The 18261-nt window shown below is 39.6% G+C and overlaps 1 protein-coding gene across 1 annotated transcript in view; it reads left to right on the forward strand.

The window, feature by feature from the left end:
* Nucleotides 1–18261, forward strand: part of CUNH20orf194 (chromosome unknown C20orf194 homolog) — a gene marked incomplete at its 5' end in the record, with an annotated part of 123010 nt that overhangs the window by 72236 nt on the left and 32513 nt on the right. The window contains 7 exons of the mRNA XM_019552559.1: nucleotides 3147–3250; nucleotides 8023–8169; nucleotides 11245–11333; nucleotides 11625–11723; nucleotides 12032–12149; nucleotides 15382–15470; nucleotides 16761–16919. Coding sequence (XP_019408104.1) covers nucleotides 3147–3250; nucleotides 8023–8169; nucleotides 11245–11333; nucleotides 11625–11723; nucleotides 12032–12149; nucleotides 15382–15470; nucleotides 16761–16919 — 805 coding nt within the window. The remainder of the gene's footprint in view (nucleotides 1–3146; nucleotides 3251–8022; nucleotides 8170–11244; nucleotides 11334–11624; nucleotides 11724–12031; nucleotides 12150–15381; nucleotides 15471–16760; nucleotides 16920–18261) is intronic.

Below are 18261 nucleotides of genomic sequence, written 5' to 3' on the forward strand. Positions count from 1 at the left end.
TTTCCTGCAAGCTGTCAACTGCTGAACAAACTGACTCTCGTTTAGTGTTCAGCCGAAACAAACTTGGAATAGTCAGTGTAATGAGGCTTCATTTGTGGTGGCTTTTTTCCTGGCTTTATAGTCGATGGGGTACAGCTCAGACCAGTGTGTTAAATCTCTTGATATATAACACCACTATGTACTGCTTAAGGCACAATATATTTTTCTGCCTCAAGAACATTTTTTTCCAAGTATATGAGAGATTGAAGAACTTTATATTCCAATTCTTACCAGAAGCTGAAAGCTTGTTTGGGGAGAAGTCCTGTAGCAGTCTAGTTGCTACCAAATAGATGCTAAATAAATGCACGTGCAGAGATCTGGGTAGTATCATATGATATACCAAGTGCTTCAGCAGTTATATTCAGATTGAGTGAGTTTGCTACATCTCAAACGACCAGGGTACATCCGAGTAGGGAAACGTATTAAGCTGGCCATCGCAATATCAGGTTAAGCAAGTTATTGGCTCTCTAGATAATTAAGGTAAAGAATAGGGGTTTTGCTTTTTTTTTTTTTTTTTTGGAAAGTTGTATTCATAAAACTTTCCCATTTCAGCACTGTATCTAGGGTGGAATCCTGGTAATCTGAACTGTTGCTTGAAGATGCTTACCAAAGTTAAAATGGCAACAACAAAAAATTAAAATTTAGGCAAAATAATGTACCATATTGAATCTTGTGAGTAGCAGAGGGTAACTTGGTGATCTTTACGTTAGGCACTTGGCTGGACAGATTTTAATTTTTGTGGCCTCTCTTTAGTTCTGAATGCTCTAACCTCCATGCCTTCTCACCCTTTTGTTTCTCTGACATGGTTTGAGAAACTTGGCATCCTTTGAGAGATCTCTGACAAGGTCACAAAGGCAGAGATCCTATTCCATGATGCGTAATTGTGATCCTATTCCATTCTGTTCAGATCCCTGCAGATTCATGGCTGCATCTGCTTCTGTAACAGCTATCACTTTATCCTTAAGACTGTGATTGAAAAGAAAAGAAAAGGAGGCAGTGAAGAAAATGGGGATCAGCCCACATTTTACACGACCAGTTTTGCAGTGACTTAAGCCTGATCCTATTCCACCTCGCTCAAGTCTCTGTAACTGCCTAATAGGTAGAATGCAAAACTCTAGGACTCTTGGTTCACAGAGAAGATGCCTTTTATTAGACTAACTAAGAAATCGCAAAAAAAAATCTTGTTCTGCGGACAAGGTTCTTTGGGTGAATCTGATGCCTTTTAGTAGACCAACTTCAATAGTTGGAAATTTTTTAGCAAGCTTTCCAGTTTAAAAACCCTTTGTCAGGCTGAGGAAGTTTCTGTTCTGCAAGCTTTTGGGCTCACCTTTCCCTTTCTCAGGCTCAGGGAAAATTTGAAGATGGTAAAAAGTCCCCATAGGTAGACAATAAACTTCATTTTTATGTGTAATATATAGGTAGAATGGGATTTGGCCCAGTGTGTTTTTCCTTCTTTCCTTAACCACCCATAAGAAGGCATATACACCTCTGCAATACTTTCTGCCAGTTGACAGAATGGTGAAATCTTTGTTCTGAGGCATGGATTAATAATAGTCTGAGGCTAGACTCTGCTGCTACTTTCATTGTATTTCCTTCTGGTTCTGTTCTCTCTACTCCTTTACTTTAGCTCATTTCCTCTCTTCATTCTTCTGTGCTGTCTCACAAGTGCTTTCCTGTCTGGCCTGCTGCCCTATTCTTTTAGATAGAAAGTCTGTATCTGATGGCTTTGATCCTGTTGGCAGTTCCTAGTTTCTATTCCGACAGTGGCTTTCTCTTGTAGTAGCAGAAACTGCTTTGCTGCTGTTGGCTTGTGGTGTGTTTTTTGTAGCTGAACTCTTCCTCTGGAGCTCATTTTTGTGTTTGGAAAGTAAGTTATGGTAGCAAGGCTGTCTGCACCTGTTTTTCTAGCTGTTTCCATAGGCTAGCCTAGTCTTTTGAAGACCCTAGATGTCTGTAAAGCAGATGAAAAGGAGGTGGTTTAGTAGTATTTCTTTGCACCGCCAGCTAATGGGAAAATTGTTCACGTATGGGAGAATAAAAACTTAAGGTAGAGCCAAACATAATCCCATAGATAGCAGTAAGTGTTGCATCTGCATAGTCCTGTTGCCATCCAAGCATAGCAAAAAGTATTGCAGTGTTGACTCTAGCTGTGTTTAAAAGCAGAGAATGAATTCCTGCTTTGGAGCAGCTATTAGCTCTTTGTCCATTAGGAAATAGTGGTTAAAAAATCCAAACCCTTTTATAGATTTTTTGCTGCATGTGTTGAAAGTTAGCAACAAAGTCAAGTTTGAGAGTTTGTGAAATGAAAGAGAAGTGGGATTTATTTCCCCTGATTTCTTCCCCTCTCTGCTCTGAGTAGTTTAAAATCCATCCAACTCAGTGACTTTATTTCTTCTCCAGGTTATGCTTCTTCAATGCATCTGGACTGTCCCTCTTATGCTCTAAAGCCTGACGTGTTTCAACAGTGTTACTGTTGAAGCAAGTCAGGCTTTAGATGCATAAAAAATGGATTGTCCAGATGTATTTAAGTGGGGGTGGGAGAAGTCAGGGGAAATAAATCCCACTTCCATTTTTGCTTTAGTATCAACAGTTGTGCATCTCTTATCTAAAGTGTTATGTGTTTGTATTCATTAAACAAGTCTTAATGGATTGTGAAATGCAAACAATCGAATGGTATTGTCGCTATTTTCTTCTTAGTATACTGTCATTCTTCTTTTCCCCTTTTTTGCTTTTGTTCAGTTATAACGTAGAATCATTCTCAATTTTATTTTTTTTAAGCCCCCAAATAATTGACTAACAAACCCATGCAAGGCATGTAGGGTCATGTTTTATCAAATAAGGCCATTTTACTGGGTTTTCCACCCTGCTGGGAAGACGTAGTGAAAGTTATTGTGTTTTGGACATCTATGCAGATGCACAGATTCATTTCATTTGTCTCTTAACCAGCATAGAAAATGGTGCATTATATTCTGCATGTGATTTAAATTTTGGACTGAAACACAGCTAAGTATTGTACAAAATGGAATAGGATTTATTTGGAAAAAGGCAACATGCAGCTAGATATTGCCGTGTCACATAATACTAATCTATTTTCTTTTCGATTGTAGGTAAATTATACTTCTTTTCAGACGGCATTCTGTTTTCTCATCCCCACCGCGGCAGCATTACCATTTCAAAGAATGACATGAATTCTATTAAATTCTATGATGGGGTGAGTGGTTCATTTATCCGTTTATCAGTACCTAGTTTTCTAAATTGTTTTTATCACCTTTACGTAAGTGGATATTATAAAGAAACAGGGGGGTGAGGCAATTTTTCCTGGTGCAGTTTTGTAGCAGAAAAATGTTGTCTTTCAGTAGAGTTGTCATGCAGATGCTATTTGGATTACACAGGGCAAATTTACTTTTTCTCTACTTCATAGCAGTTTCACTGTCAAAGTAGGACAGCATTTTAATATGTGAACTTAATAATCAATAGCTCTGAAGCCTTGTTCCACATTAGAATGTTGTTTTTCTTTTTTCTTTTAATTAAACATGGTGAATAATGTTGAAAGAGTACTGAGAATGAAAGCAAGACTTGTTCTATCTATTTCTGTTTTTGCAAACCCTCCTTTTTTAACTTGATTCTTCAGTCAGCAATAGTTTCAAGGCGTAGCTCCAAGAATATGATATTTAGTTGAAGTGCTTTGTTTTGCACAGACCACGGTTAACCTTCAGTCAGATGTTTGTAGTAGCATACCACTTATCACTTAAAAGGTCAGGAGAAGTGTCTTTATCTGCTGGTGTAAAACATTGTGTAAGTGACAGTGTGAAGGGGGTAGCTAATTCACCTTTTCCAGGCAGAGGAAAGTTATGCTGTCTACATGTATTATACGTATTCTTGTTAATTGCCCAAAAACACCCACAACTTGATTATGGTAGGGGTCATCTTTTGGCCACTCTTTAACCGAATTACTTTAGACTGTGACGTGATAATAATTTGCCCAATTATTAATTGAGCTTTTGGTTCTGATGCATTGTTTTGTGATTTCTGGGAATTAAGGTGGGTTAAAGATAGCAGTTTTATTGAAAGGTAGGGCCAACTGTGGTAGACAATTAACTATAACTATCTACCAGTAATTAAATAATAATAAGGAGATTATTTTGGAAGAGCAAAGTTTCATGTGTGCACTAAAAAGGAAAAGCTCCTATTTTCTTAAGGGTCAAGTATTTTATTAGGCAGTTGTACAGCCATTTCCAAAGAGCATTGTGTAGATAAGAGTCCGTAATGTAAAATAAAGGCATGGGCTTCATTTGAATTGGAAAAAACACAACAGTAAAGAAAACTTTACCTTAGCAGCCATTCCTTTTAAACCATATTGACTGGCCCTTTGTAGTTTAAAAAGCTATTTTAACACTGACCTTCCTTCTATTGTTTAAATCAAGACACTCACTTTCTTAAAATTCAGGCTATTTATGGGAACTGGCTGTCTATCTTGAACTGATGCCAGTTTTTTGTGTAAAGCTAAACCTTGAAGGAAAACTTTATTGTTTAAGTGACTTGGCAAAAAGTGAGGCTGAGCATGCTAAAAATATTGCTAAAAAGTGACAGGAGAATGAGAAGACTCTTATTGTACTTAAGTTGGAAGCTAGTGTAACAGTTAAGGAGGCACCGAGAAATAGCTATTTGTTATAATCTTCAAGTGAACAAATATAAATAAAAGCCGGACCTCAAAATAACACATTTGTCTCTAACCTTCTGAAATACAGATTTTTCCCCACCGTTATTTGTCCTCATGATTCTTTTAAAGTAATCATCCTAATGCTGCTGGCCCCCCAACAAATTCAGGGTTGAGTCCCGCTTTTCTGAATTCTGGATTGAAGCCCTTTAATTTCCAGTTACGAGCCTGGTTTGGGCATTGTAACTTCTAAACCAGTGTTTTCTCTGATAAAATGCTTATTTTCTCACTCTAGTTGGAGGAAGATTTATTATTAATAAGAAGTACAGGAAGATTGAATTGATAATCTACACACCAAGGTCTACTAGAATAGTAGACCACAAAGGAAGCATGATGGCACCCTTTGTTTTGTTTCACTTACCACCTCGGTAGCCCAAAAATCAGGCGTGTCCAAGAAAATGCTCTCTCAGCCTCAGTATCCTTACCACCAGGGGACAGGTATAACTTTTCTTGCGTGTTGAGAAATGTCAGCAAGTTCATCAAACTCCTGTGCAAATGTAGCTGTCTCTTCAATCACTTGAAACTATATTTCAGAGGCAATTTCATCACTCCAGTTTTCCATTCTTACTTTTGAGAGATGGTGCCATTTAAACTGTTTTCAGTATCTTTGTGTTCACCATGATTGTTGTAACAATCAGTAATGAATAAGAAATATTAACTCCTCATCAATTTTGAGAGTTCATAGTTGCACTCTATGTCCAGTTCTGGGTGCTGCATTTCAAAAAAGATGTGGAAAGTATTGAAAGAGTCCTTGAGAAGGGCCATGAGAATGATTGATTAAGGAGGACAAACCAGATGAGAAAAGACTAAGGGATCTGGGACTGTTCAGCCTGGGGAAGAGAAGACCAAGGGGAGGAACTTGGTGGCCATCTGTAGTATGTCAGGGGTGAATATTAGCAGCTGAGAGGAAAAACTGTTCACTAGGGCGCCCCAGGGGAGGACAAGGAGCAATGGCCATAAACTGTCAGAGGATGGCTTCAGGTTGGATGCAAGGAAGAGCTTCCTTCCGGTAAGGGGAACCAGAATCTGGACTAGACTTCCCGAGGAGGTGGTGCAGCCCCAACCTTGGAAGTCTTCAAGAGGATACTGTATAGACACCTTGCTGGGATCATTTGATCTCGGCAGTATTCCTGCCCAGAGCAGGGGGGTTGGACTCGATCTTTCAAGGTCCTTTCCGGCCCTAAATTTTTGTGATACTTTGATATGATTCAAACACACAAGAGGTTGGGAACTTTGCCATGATCCAGAAGTGTAAAGCTAAAAGCAAGGTAGCTGTTATTCCCTTTCCCTTTCTAATTCCCAATTCTTGCAGCTGACTTGTTTCCTCGTGGGACCCTTGTGTGGTTCCACCAAAAAAAATAAAACCATTCCACACTTACTGACACTGGAAAGATTGGGGTGGCAGAGAGACAATGCTCAAGAAGTTGTGCATGTCATGGGACGGGATGGCCTGCAAACCTATTTCCTGGGCTGAACATTTACTGTCGTACAGATGCTGGGACAAGGGGAAGAAGGGGGGGTTGTTTGTTTTTTGTACTAAAATTAAGGTTCAGAAATTGGTCACTTTAAAAGTTCAGTAGTTTTTGGCATCATGGACAGATGTCTTTAAAAAGCACTCATTTTCCCTCTTTCAGTAATCTGCATGGCTTTCATAGAGGAGCACCGTGACTGGAGTCTGTTCATGGGGGGAAAAAAAGAACAATGGGGTTGCTTCTACATGGCTGTGCTGAAAAAATTCCCAAATGAACAAGTTCATATTTAAATGTTGGCCAGTCTAAAATGAACCCTGTTGGAGGGATGTATTATTGGTGACCAACAACAATGCTAGTCTTTTGTCTCCTAAACTAAGCAGTGGCAATTCTGGAAGGACTCCAGTTCTGATGCTTGAAAATGCAAGCATGCAACCTCATAGTGTAGCTGTGGAGGCATTTCGGGGCCTGTTTGAGAGGGTGCTGGAAGTCAGTTTCTTAGGGCTCCTGTACAAGAGCGGCGAGGCTGCTCCGACATACTGCAATTACGGCACGTTGGAGCAGGTTAAGTTAATTGAGTCTGCTGGAGCATGGTAATTACCACACTCAAGCAGACTCCAGAGTCTTGTCTATAAGCATCCCCACACTGAAAAAGGGCAGTGGGGGGCATGTTAAAGTGACCCATTTTTTTCAGCATGGGGACTCTGATATGTGAGATGCTCCAGGCACTTTAATTAAAGTGGCTCTCAGATCCACTCTAATCAAAGCGTTCCCCACCCCCCTCCTCTGGGAGCACATGTATAAATGCCCTAGTGTACAACACCGACTTCTTGCATAGCTTGTATAGTCCACTTGACTTTTCTCCTTCTGTTTGTAAACAATGGATAAAAACAGTCTTCATTACATGATGCCAAAGCCTAGTTAAAGTTTTATAAAGTGTTTTGAGAATTTTTTGGGTGCAAGTATAATGCAGTTTTTAAAATAATAAAATGACATTGGAATTGACCATAGTCCTGCATTGCTGAGCTCTAGGGAACAGAGTTCCAGCAGCTGCATGTTCCTGTTGACACCCAGAAATAGAAATCTGGCAGGAAGAATGGTAGATCTATTTAAACTTCAGCTCACTAGGAGAAGTCATGAGAGAAACATGCTCCGTGCAGCATGCTGAGACACCACGCATAAACTTCATACCTGCATTCTTGATGCACAGTTCCTCTTATAGTAGATGAACCCACCTGATTTCCTACAATATTGCAGATGTTGCCATTTCTTCTACCAGAGGAATTGTGCCACTGGGAAAGTACAGGTAGAGAAGACATGAAATAGTCTGTGGAGGATCACACAAACCTCAGAGCCACTGTTGTACACTTCAGATTGAAGGGCCATGGTTTAATTCATGGGGATGGAGTGGATTTTGACATGTAACTCTTGAGTCTGTGGAAAAATTTCCAGGGGACCGATATTTGGGGCTTTTTTTATTTTTTAAAGCTAATGATAAATTCTCTACAGTGGTGTTGAAAGGTTATATCCTGTGATGGCGTTATTCAGATGCACTGTCAATGTCTAATATGGGTCCTTTGTTGCATACTTATACTGCAGGAATCAAGGGGTTTGTAGATCCTCTTACTGGTATAGCCTTTCTTTTTTTAAAAAAAAAGGCATATGTAAATGTAACTAAATTATCTGATTTGGAGAAGTGATGTTAGTTATTCAAGTAATAAACTCTTTTCTTTTCTTTTTTTCCTTCCAAATTATCAACTGTTAATTCTTAAAACTTCTTTCTCCTTTTCCTTTTAGGACTCTACCAGTGTTGTTGCTGCTCTTTTTATAGACTTCAAAAGTTCCTTGCTGGCCCATCTACCAGTCGAGTTCCATACTCCAAGCAACTTTCTAATGATAGCACTTTTCCCCAAAACAAAGATTTATAAAGCTTTTTACTCGCAGGTAATATAGACATCATTTTTCTTTCACCAAACATAAAAGTATGTTTAACAATGTTTTCTGAATGTCAAGAGTGAGCTTGGAGGAGGATGCAGTAACAAGCTAAATCAGTGGCTCTCAACCTTCTGAGAGTCGAGGCAATCCTCCAAAAATGAATAGTTGGCATTTTCACTTATTTTTGACTATGGAAAAATAAAATAGCAAATTTTCTGTTGTGAGCAACTCGGAAAGATCATAACAACTCAGCAAGTTTTTAATACTGTAAATTCCTATTTGAAATACCTGGGCTTAATCTTGTGAATCACATTTGCGCACTTAACAGTGTTAACTTTGCATGCGTCTCAGCAACACCTTGGAAAGCATTTTGAGGCACCCTAGAGTGCTGCAGCATGCTGATTGACCGTCACTGTGCTAGATGATCAGCTGAGTAGAACAAAGGATTTGGGGTTTAATATGGGCTGAGTCCTGGAGGAAGGCCTCATGATGATTACTGCACTGTTGGTCTGAGGCTATCCTAAAACTGAGAGTATGAGCAGTGCTGGGGTGGTTGCTCAGCACCTCTCTTAGTTATCTACTCTGCCCAGTTGCTAGGCTTGAGGGTTGGGAGCAACAGGGCAGGACTTGATTCTTGGGGGCAGCCCTGCGTTTAGTCGGGTGGCAGGATAGACGTGCCTATAGTTTGGAACATTAGAAGAGCATCTTCTTTGGACATTCACTAAAATTATCTACTTTGGTTCAATAATATACATCTGATTAGGGCAGATCAAGAGAGGGTGCATATCCCTTCCCCCCCACCATCTGACTTGATGACTTGTTACACATCTGTCTCCTGGACATCACACTTTCATGTGCCAGTTCTTTCTGGGATGGAGATTTTTTTTTTTGGTGCTGCTAACTTCAGATGTAGTAATTCCCATTGACCATCTTGCCTGTACAGTCAACTTCCTCACTATTCCAGATATCTAGGGATGTAGTCAAATCCAAATTTTGCAGGCTCGCCATGGCCCTGGGCTCTAATTTTGTGGGTAGATTGCGGCTGTCTCCCCCCAGTCTGGCCTGGCCTGGCTCCCTGCCTGGCCCTGGCCTGCTGTATGGGGGGAGGAGGCAGGAAATAAACCCTCCCCCAGCTCCTTGTGGGTGTGGAGATGGGTCGCCACTGCCCTTTGGCTGGGCCATGCTGTGCCCCTGGCCCTGCGCAGGGATGGGCTGTTGCTGCCCCAGTGCCAGGCTACCCCCCCCCACACACACACACACCCTACCCCTTCCCAGCTCTCAGTTCTCCCCTTGAGCCAGCTCTGCTCCCCACCAACGTGGCACAGCCACATTGACCTACCGGCTCTGCTCCCCCTGGCCTAGCCCCGCTCTCCCCATCCCCACCCTGTCAGCACCCACTTAGTGCAGGATGTCACTGTGGCTGTGGGGAAATAAAACCAGGGCTGGGCTTCTCTGTGTGTCTGGGCTGCAAGGCTGAGAGGTGGCGTGGGGGCAGCTTCCATCTCAGCTGCTGCCTAGGTGGGATGGCATTTTTACACAGAGCCCTGCTTTTCCCTGCTTTTTTCCTGGGCTCCTTTTTTTTCATAGATTTCTTTGATTTCTCACAGAAAATTCCTGATTTCACATTTTCTGCAAAAATTGCAAAATCTTGATTTCAGTACATCCCTGTTGGTGACTGATGCAAACTATTTGTTTCATTTTTGGTCTACCACATAGGTTCACTTTAATCTTCACCCCAACCTTTGGCTCTAAGATGCAGCTCCCTTGCTGATTCATCTCTTCTTTTTTTCTGTTTGGAGCAGGATTTTTGCCTAGTCCTAACGTTTCTTGAAGTCGTTTTTCATTCCATTTGATCGGGGCCTCTTTTCTACAGCCTTTTTCCTTAACTTATCCAAATAGCGTAGGATGTCATTAATTCCTAAATTATCAACAATTTGCATTATTGGGTGCCATTGTGAAGAAAGAGTCTGTTGCCTTGAGAGTTTCTTATGAATTGTTAGCAAGTTGTAGCCATAACATCACTTGTCCACTCTCTTGAAAGCCACATGACCTGGTATAATTTAGCCGCATTAAGAATGCAAAGGCGTTAGCAGGTAATGGCTAAAGCTGTCTTCATCCCTTGGTGCTTGTGTGACTGGCTTTAAAAACTCACATTTGGGAGCAGCAGCTTGCAGTGCTTTTTCATTTCATTCAGTTGCCTGGAAGATTGAACTCTCAATTTCAATTACAGGTAAACATTTGTCCACTTTATCTTTCGTACTGTCAGTTAGATGCAATTTAACGTCCGAAAGCAATGTTGAAACAGTCTCTGGCTTTCGGCATACGGCCTGCCCTTTCTTTTTTGCTTTGTCTCTGTCCCAGCCTGCCAGGAAATCTCAGCTGGGCATTGGAAATGCCTCTTGCAAGCTGTCTATAGATGCATTTACTGTAAAATTTCTCTGTGGGGATTGCCAAATAAACATCAAAGCTCTAAACCAAGTCTCTCATTTTGTCTACTCTGTTAAGCTAAGATGTTTTCTGCCAGCAGTGTAGGAGTATGCGACTCTAGTACTTGTGTTTCTAAATTGAGAGGTAGAACCAGGTGGTGGTTTTGAGAGCTTTGAGGTGCCATCTTTCCTGATTTATTTATTTATTTTATTTATTTTTCATTCTTTCCTCTGTCCTGAGTATGCAGAGCCCCACCAGATTTTGGGACCTGAACATAGAATTGCATACTATCTTTTTGTACTACAAATCACTAGGTCAGCTTCATGATTTAATCAAGGCTAATTCAGACAACTTTGTTCCGGGAATATTTACCCAATTATAACTGAAAAGAGAAAATATCCTTATTTTCTTAACTAATTTTTTTTTTTATGGTAGATCAACAGAAGTTCTTGTGATTTACTTTTTGGTCTCCAAGGTCATTGCTTCTCATTGTGAATTTTTATAAATGGGGTGTTGGGGCCGCTTTCCAAAAGGGCTCATTGTTAATACATCTTTACTATTGAACAAAAATAACTTAAAGACATTTTTTACTGTTAAATGTGTAATATTTCATATTCAACTAATTAATCTCTTTTTTTTTTTCTGGTATTTGTGCAGGTTTTCTCCTCCTGGCAACAAAGGACAAACTCAGGATTATCTTTAAGAGTTGTCCAGGAAGAATTCTTATTGGTGGAACAGAAGAGATTGTAAGTTCATACTATTCAACTTTATGTATAATTGCACACGAGTATGATTCTGTTGGTGTTCTGTTTAGCGTCTTGGATACTGTAGAATATAAATATGCATATGGGATTTGAAGAACAAGAATGGTGAAACTTTAGTTTAAAAAATTATAACAAATAATTGTTTTCTTTAACTTTACGCTATTTTTAAACCAGGACTTTCTACATAGATATGCAAATTAAAAATAAAGGAAAAGGCAAGGATTTACTTTGAGCTGAATTAAATGATTAAATTAATGCATGTCCTTGTTTTAGATATTCCAAGATGCAGAAGCTATTTAATGCATTGTCCTATCCTGCTGGGGAAAGAGGAAACCAGCTAAAAATATCTGCTAACCTCCCAGAGCTAGAGCGGTGAGTATTTGGCCTTTGTGTTTGAATTCTCAAAAGATCATGTATTTCCAAAAAACAACCAAACAAACAAAATGCACCCCAACAAAATAAGGTATTTTGCTATCTGAAGTATAATATAAGATCTCTTTTTAGTCTAAATCCTTTTTACTAGTTAGTACCTCTTAAAGTAAGAGAAATATTTTCTATAAAATGTGTTCATTTCTTTTCTGAGACATCTCTTTGGCCTTCCATAAGGTTTAATTGTAGCTCTTTGAAATAAATGGATTCATGTTTTTGTTATTTATAAGGTAAACCTTTGCTTTTGAAAGGTTTCTGCAACATTTTGGAGTCAGCAGTGCAAGTTGTGAGCCAGTAATGAGAGCACACCTTCCTACTTTATTACAAGAGTCGGAAATCATTCCTGTAAGCAAAGCAGAAAATGATAAGGTAAGACAGCAAACAAAACACAAATTTTTTGTAGACCTGAGTGGTTTTACAAAATGCTTGATGTAAAAAAAAAAAAAAAAAAAGGCTTTCCACTTGCTTTGTTAGCCATGTAATTCAGTCGTTGTGCTTCATTACCTTGTAAAATGTGGTTTATTGGATTTTCTTGTTGGTACACAGCATGTACTCCTTTCATATGTGCTAGGTTTTGTGATTTTTTTTTGTTTGTTTTTTGTTTTTTTAAACCTTCCTCTTTTTCATCCAAATGGCTCACTCATAAATGAGAATCAAAAGACAACAGTGGTAATATACCTTCAAGTAAACTGATTTATATTTTGGAAAGGGATGCATCAACAATATTAGTCTTTCTTATTTAGTGGGACTTTGAAAAATATAAGTTGCATTCTGTGCACTTCATTTTTTTAAACTTACACAAATATTGGTTGCTTAAATTTGCTGCTGTGTATAAATAAAATGCCTCTACAGAGAAATTTAAGAGTAATAACAGATTTAAAACTCAAATGTTTTGAACACCTCTCACAAAGAGGATGTGTTTCATGATTTTTTTTCCAAGTATTTTCAGCCTGTCAAAATAATAAGGATACCAGAGGAAGCAGGAACATAGCCATCTTCTGAATTGTAACCTTCCAGTTTTTCATATTTTATGGATCCTGTGTTGTAGATGCCTAATATTGGCAAGTAACACTGCTTATACATTATTTTAAAGAGTACAGGTTTGGGGACTTTTTTGTACATGTCCATGTTTCCGTAACATGTTCATCAGATGTAGTTAAGTGACTGAAAACTTGCTACCTTTTTAACTGTTCAGTTTTTCTGGGTGTTAAAGCCTCTGACTTAACTCCTCTGGGTCATGGTAAGCCCCTCCAGCTTCCTGCATCCCAGTAATCCAGCCCATCAGTATACTGAAAACCATGTGATGCAATCATCAGCCTGCCAGCAAGGGGCACGGAGCATATTAGCTGTGGGCTCTCAGCACCACACCTGAAGTTGCGCAGTGCTGCTTAGCATGGTTGTCAGCCAGGCTTTGCCATGTAGCTGGCAGGAGGTTGTATGGCACGGCAGCCCTGCCACACATTCAGTTTAAAGCACAATGCACTCCAGCCACGATGTTCTGCATATTCTATGGAATGTTTTTCTGCCATTAACTTGGGGCAGGATTACTATTTATGACGCAATGATCCTGCTAAATTGAGTGCTAAGTGTAATGTCTTCCTGAGCCTTCCGTCAAAGACTTGCTGTGCAAGAGTACCAGACAGCTGATACATTTCATCGCCACTTGAAACCTCCCCTTGTTCAGTCATGTTACCATCATAGGAAATGAGATCCTCATGAGGTCATCTGGTCCAGCCCCCTGCTCAAGGCAGGATCATCCCTAGCTAAACTGTCCTAGTTAAATGTCTTTCTAACCTGCTGTTAAACTTCCAAGAATAGAAATTGCCTGAGGTTAGCCTGTTCAAACGCTCAACCACCCTCATAGTCAGAAAGTTTTTCTTGATCTCCAGCCTAAGTTTCCCCTGCTGAAGCTTGAGGCCACTGCTCCTAGTTCTCTCCCCTGCAGCCACAGAGAAAAATCCATCTCCATCCTCTCTCTAATCACCCTTCAGGTATTTGAAGACTTTTTTTTTTGTCAGACACAAACTTCCTCCTTCTCTTCTCCAGACTAAATAACCTAGTTCGTTCAGCCTTTCCTCATAAGTCTTGCTTCCCAGGCCTCTAATCACTTGTTGTTTTGCACTGGACTCTTTCCAATCAGTTCACATCCTTCTTGAAGTGTGGGGTGCCGAACTGGACAACAGTACTCCAACTTGAGACCTCACCAGTGCTAAATAGAGGGGAAGAATTACTTCCCTTGATTTGCAGGTGACCCACTTGCTAACATAACCCAGTATACTCTTGGCTTTTTTGCAGTAAGAGCACATTGTTAGCTTTTATTCAGTGTATGGTCTCCTGTAACCCCCTAGCCAGCCATTCCCCAGTTTATATTTGTGCAAGCAATTATTCCATCCCAAATGTAGGATTTTGCACTTATCCTTGTTGAATCTCATCTGGTTGATCTGTGGACCACTTTTCCAGACTGTCCAGGTCATTCTGAATCCTAGCCCTGTCCCCTGGAATATCTGCACCTCCAGCCAACTTGGTATTGTTTGCAGATTTGCTAAGCATTGCTCAGTCCCATCAGCCAAATCATTAATGAAGATGTTGCATGATTACTGGGCTCAGGGCGGTCCCCTGGGGACTCTCACTTAATACCTCCTCCCAATTAAATCCCAAGTCATTGATGACTGCTCCTTGAGCACAATGAGCCAACCAGTAAAGTACTTTTTGTCTAACCTGTATTTCCTTAGCTTTGTAAAGAAAATGTCAGAGAGAGTGTCAAAAGCCTTGCTAAAGTTAAGGTGTATTGCTTGTACTGCTCTCCCCGCATCCACACAGCCTGTCACCTTACAGAAGGAAATCAGCTTAATCAGGCATGACTCGCTCTTGAAGAATTCATGCTGGCTGTTCCCGATCACCTTGTTTTCCTCTAGTACTTCACAATAGATTCCTTGAAGACCTGCTTTGTGATCTTTCCAGGTATCAAAGTCAAGCTGACTGGTCTCTTAATTCCCTGGGTGGGCACTGCATTTTCCCTTTCCTAGTCATCTGGGACCTCACCTGATCTCCACCAGTCCTCAAAGAGGCTAGCCAAAGGCTCTGAAATGACCTCAGCTAATTCCTTCAGTACCCTAGGGTGCATCCTGCCCAGGCCTGCCAACTTGTAAGCATGTAGCTTCTGTAAACCTTGGCTTTTGTACTTTTAACACACATTTTCCTGCCACGTTTAGCAAAGCTTACCTATGTAGTGTGTTCTGTTCGGGTATGTAGCTAACATCTTGTATTCAGATCCATTTCAGTGCATGTATTTCATTAGCCTTTTATTACATTATTTTGAATAGGTGATCAGTCAGTCTACATGTTATTTACAATGAATAATCATGTACATGATATATCTAGATTGCATAATATATTCTATATATGTATCCACTATTCTCTCCTCTTTTGTGTGTGCTTTGTTTTTTTTCCCTTTCTGCATTTGGTTGCTTGTTTTGTTCTATATTATTTTATCTTCAAGGTTCTAGGAACCAGGGATCTTGTCTTAACTGCTTGGGACATGTCTAGTTTGCTTTTTAGGCATAAAAAAAAATAATAAATGTAATTTTTCCTTCAACTTTAGGTGATTGTGACCATCTTAACAGGCCTTCCAGGATGTCGTTGCAGTGATCTCTGTTCTTTTCTGGTTACTTTTAACAAGGAATGTGGAAGGTTGGTGTAGTTTTTAAATGATTTAGAGCAGCACTCATTAAATGTAATGAATGATACATTTCTATTCATTGTGCTGAACTGTTACTACAGTATTCCCTGCTTATCTTTTGTGTGTTCCCAATGTTGACTTTTCCTAGAAGGATCCTGTGATGAGAACTGGAATATTACGGATATCATAGTACTAAGTTATTTAAAACTGTCACTTGTAATTCCTGGCTTTTTCTAATAGTGTGACTGCCTTATGCCCATTTAGATTAAACCATTTTAGAGCCCAAACCTATCTGTTGGAGCGGTAGTATTTCCAGAGGGGCCAGATGGACCGTTTGTATGTTTTGGTAGGCTGAAAACGATTGGCATTCTCAAAACGTTAAGGGACAGGTGGAGAGATTCCTTTTTTGGTTTCTCTATATATGATCTTACAAGCAGGAACAAAAATGGTAAAAGAAGAATTCCTGCAAGTCTACGTAAGTCTTCATTTAACATGTAGAATATGTTTTTAAAAATAATTTCTTCTGCCTTTTAACAGACCAGAAACTGGCAATAGAACAGAATCATTTAAAGATCTTTTGTTTTCTGAATGCTGACTTTTTTGCCTTTATACAGAGTACTCAAAACCCCACCCTATTCTTTTCCCCTGAATTTCTTATTCTGAATAATTAGGATTTAATCTTAGTAGTAAAATCTGTGCATATGTTGCCGAGACATAGCTTGAATGGAAATCCTGATCCTGTTTTAGGAGTTGGCATCACTAGGTTTTCAGGTAATTTTCTGTTCTGAATCGCACACAGGGTGCTGAGGGGGTTTCATGCGCATTTTGGAAGCTGATGGTGAGGGGTTTAGGGTTTTTTTGTATTGTGAACATTCAAAATGATTTCAAGGTCTTCTGCATAAACCCATCATCAAGTATGTTTTGTACTGGTTGAAATTTCAGTTACATTGTAACAATGAAATAGTCATATTCAGGGTGACTCAAATAAGGTCTGTGCTCTCAAATAATATGCCTAAACCAAACTTTACTCCATCAGCATGTGGTTTTGATTAGTTCATCTTCTATTGTTTCATATCAAAGGAGTCATAGGTGGAAATTCAAAAAATAGTTGACTGATGTTGAAAGAGCATGAGAAACCTGAGAGCGCCCATTGCCTGTAGCACAATTTGCCTGTAGACGTAATTTCTTTGTACTGTCATAGATTTATTTTTGATTAGCCATTGATTCACAATGAAAAGAACAGAAATAATTTAGTATACAGAGAAAACAGAATTAATTTGATTTCTCACTTGTTTTTTTAGGTGGATCATTTATCGGCAAACTTTGGACAGCCCTGAGTGCTTCAGCGCAGCCCACTTCCAGCGTTACCTCTCCAGTGTCCTTGAGTCCCAGCAGAACCGCAGTGCCCGTCAGGCTGCTTATGCTAGAAAGAAGATGAGGCTGTTGGTGGTCTTACAAGGGTAAGTACCATATTGAATTATTCCTGGTTTTTTTGTTTGTAGGTGTTTAAGACCGTGTTTGAAATGTTAAGTTTCATATGCTGCAGAGTATTTTGCAGCTGATTCTGTTCTCTGTATTTCTGAAGTTCAGTTATCTTGTACTGTATTTATATGTTGTAATTTCTCTCGCCTCCATTTGCAAAATGAGTCTTTCATCATGCTCTGGAAAGTCAGGTTTGGTTTTAGTCTCACCCTTTTCAATTAGTTGTTACAGATATGTGGGACCCTCTATTAGAAGAGTCCCTTATCTCTGATGCTTTTTTCATCCTGGGTGCTGTTAATGGTATTTTCTAACACAGCTCAGTTTTTAAGTGGTTATGAAAGAGACCCTTGTCTTCAAAATGTTGGCAAAAACAAGTACTGGCATCTTGCACCTTCCACTGACTCCCACTTCGCATGCAGCGGCCAAGTAGCTTCATAGTTTTAAGGCCCTTTTTCGGGCAAGAAGGGTAGGGAGGAGAGGGGGAGGTATTGCAGGGGGTAATCTGTATATAGAATGGTGGATATCCCTGTGCCAGCAGTACCGTTAGTTTTAATTTCTGGAGACCAGCTTCCTGATGTACTTGTGTAAGGCTAAAAATGCCATGAAATTACTTATTTCTCGGCTTTTTTCCCAATGGACATAATTTATCATGGAAAAGAGAACAATAAGGCGCAAAGCAAATGTACAACAGCACGTTGCATCGTGCAGAAAAACATGTTAGCTCAGCTCACGTCATCCATTTCCCATTTAATTTTATTTGAAAGGTTATTAAAATGCTTAAAATGTTTGGACAAAATTGAGGGTGGGGCACCATTCCCTTCTATTGTATATTTGTATCTATTGTGTCAAAAATTACTGAAATTTCCTTATAGTCCAGCCTATGTTTTAGAGTGGCTTGAAAATACTTCAGGAAGTGAGATTTAGCAGGTGGTATTTAGTTATGGTCTTTGAAAGAATTAAGCCTTTTTTTACCCCCACCCTTTGCAAAATTGAAAGAGCTTTTAAATAAGTGCTGAAGGATTATTCCTACACAAGACCTATTCATTATTCATCTCTCTCGTTCCTAATGTGAACAGTAATCTGAGTTACCTTATCTTGCATTGAGTTTTTAAAATGACAGAAATCTGTATTGTAACTAAAAGACCTGTAACTGTTCTTTGCAATTCTGCAGGAATTTGTGTTGCTATATATGGGTATAAACTTATTTCTGGAATCTTAAATGTAAGTCAGGCAAGTTTGTTTTTGCACTGTGAATCGTAGCTTAATAGTTCCTATAGCTTGCATTTTCAAAAGTTCAGTCTGCCAACCCCCCCCCCCCCC

Source organism: Crocodylus porosus, unplaced genomic scaffold (genome assembly GCF_001723895.1).
Source record: "Crocodylus porosus isolate Cpor-Errol unplaced genomic scaffold, CroPor_comp1, whole genome shotgun sequence".
Lineage (NCBI taxonomy): Eukaryota > Metazoa > Chordata > Crocodylia > Crocodylidae > Crocodylus > Crocodylus porosus.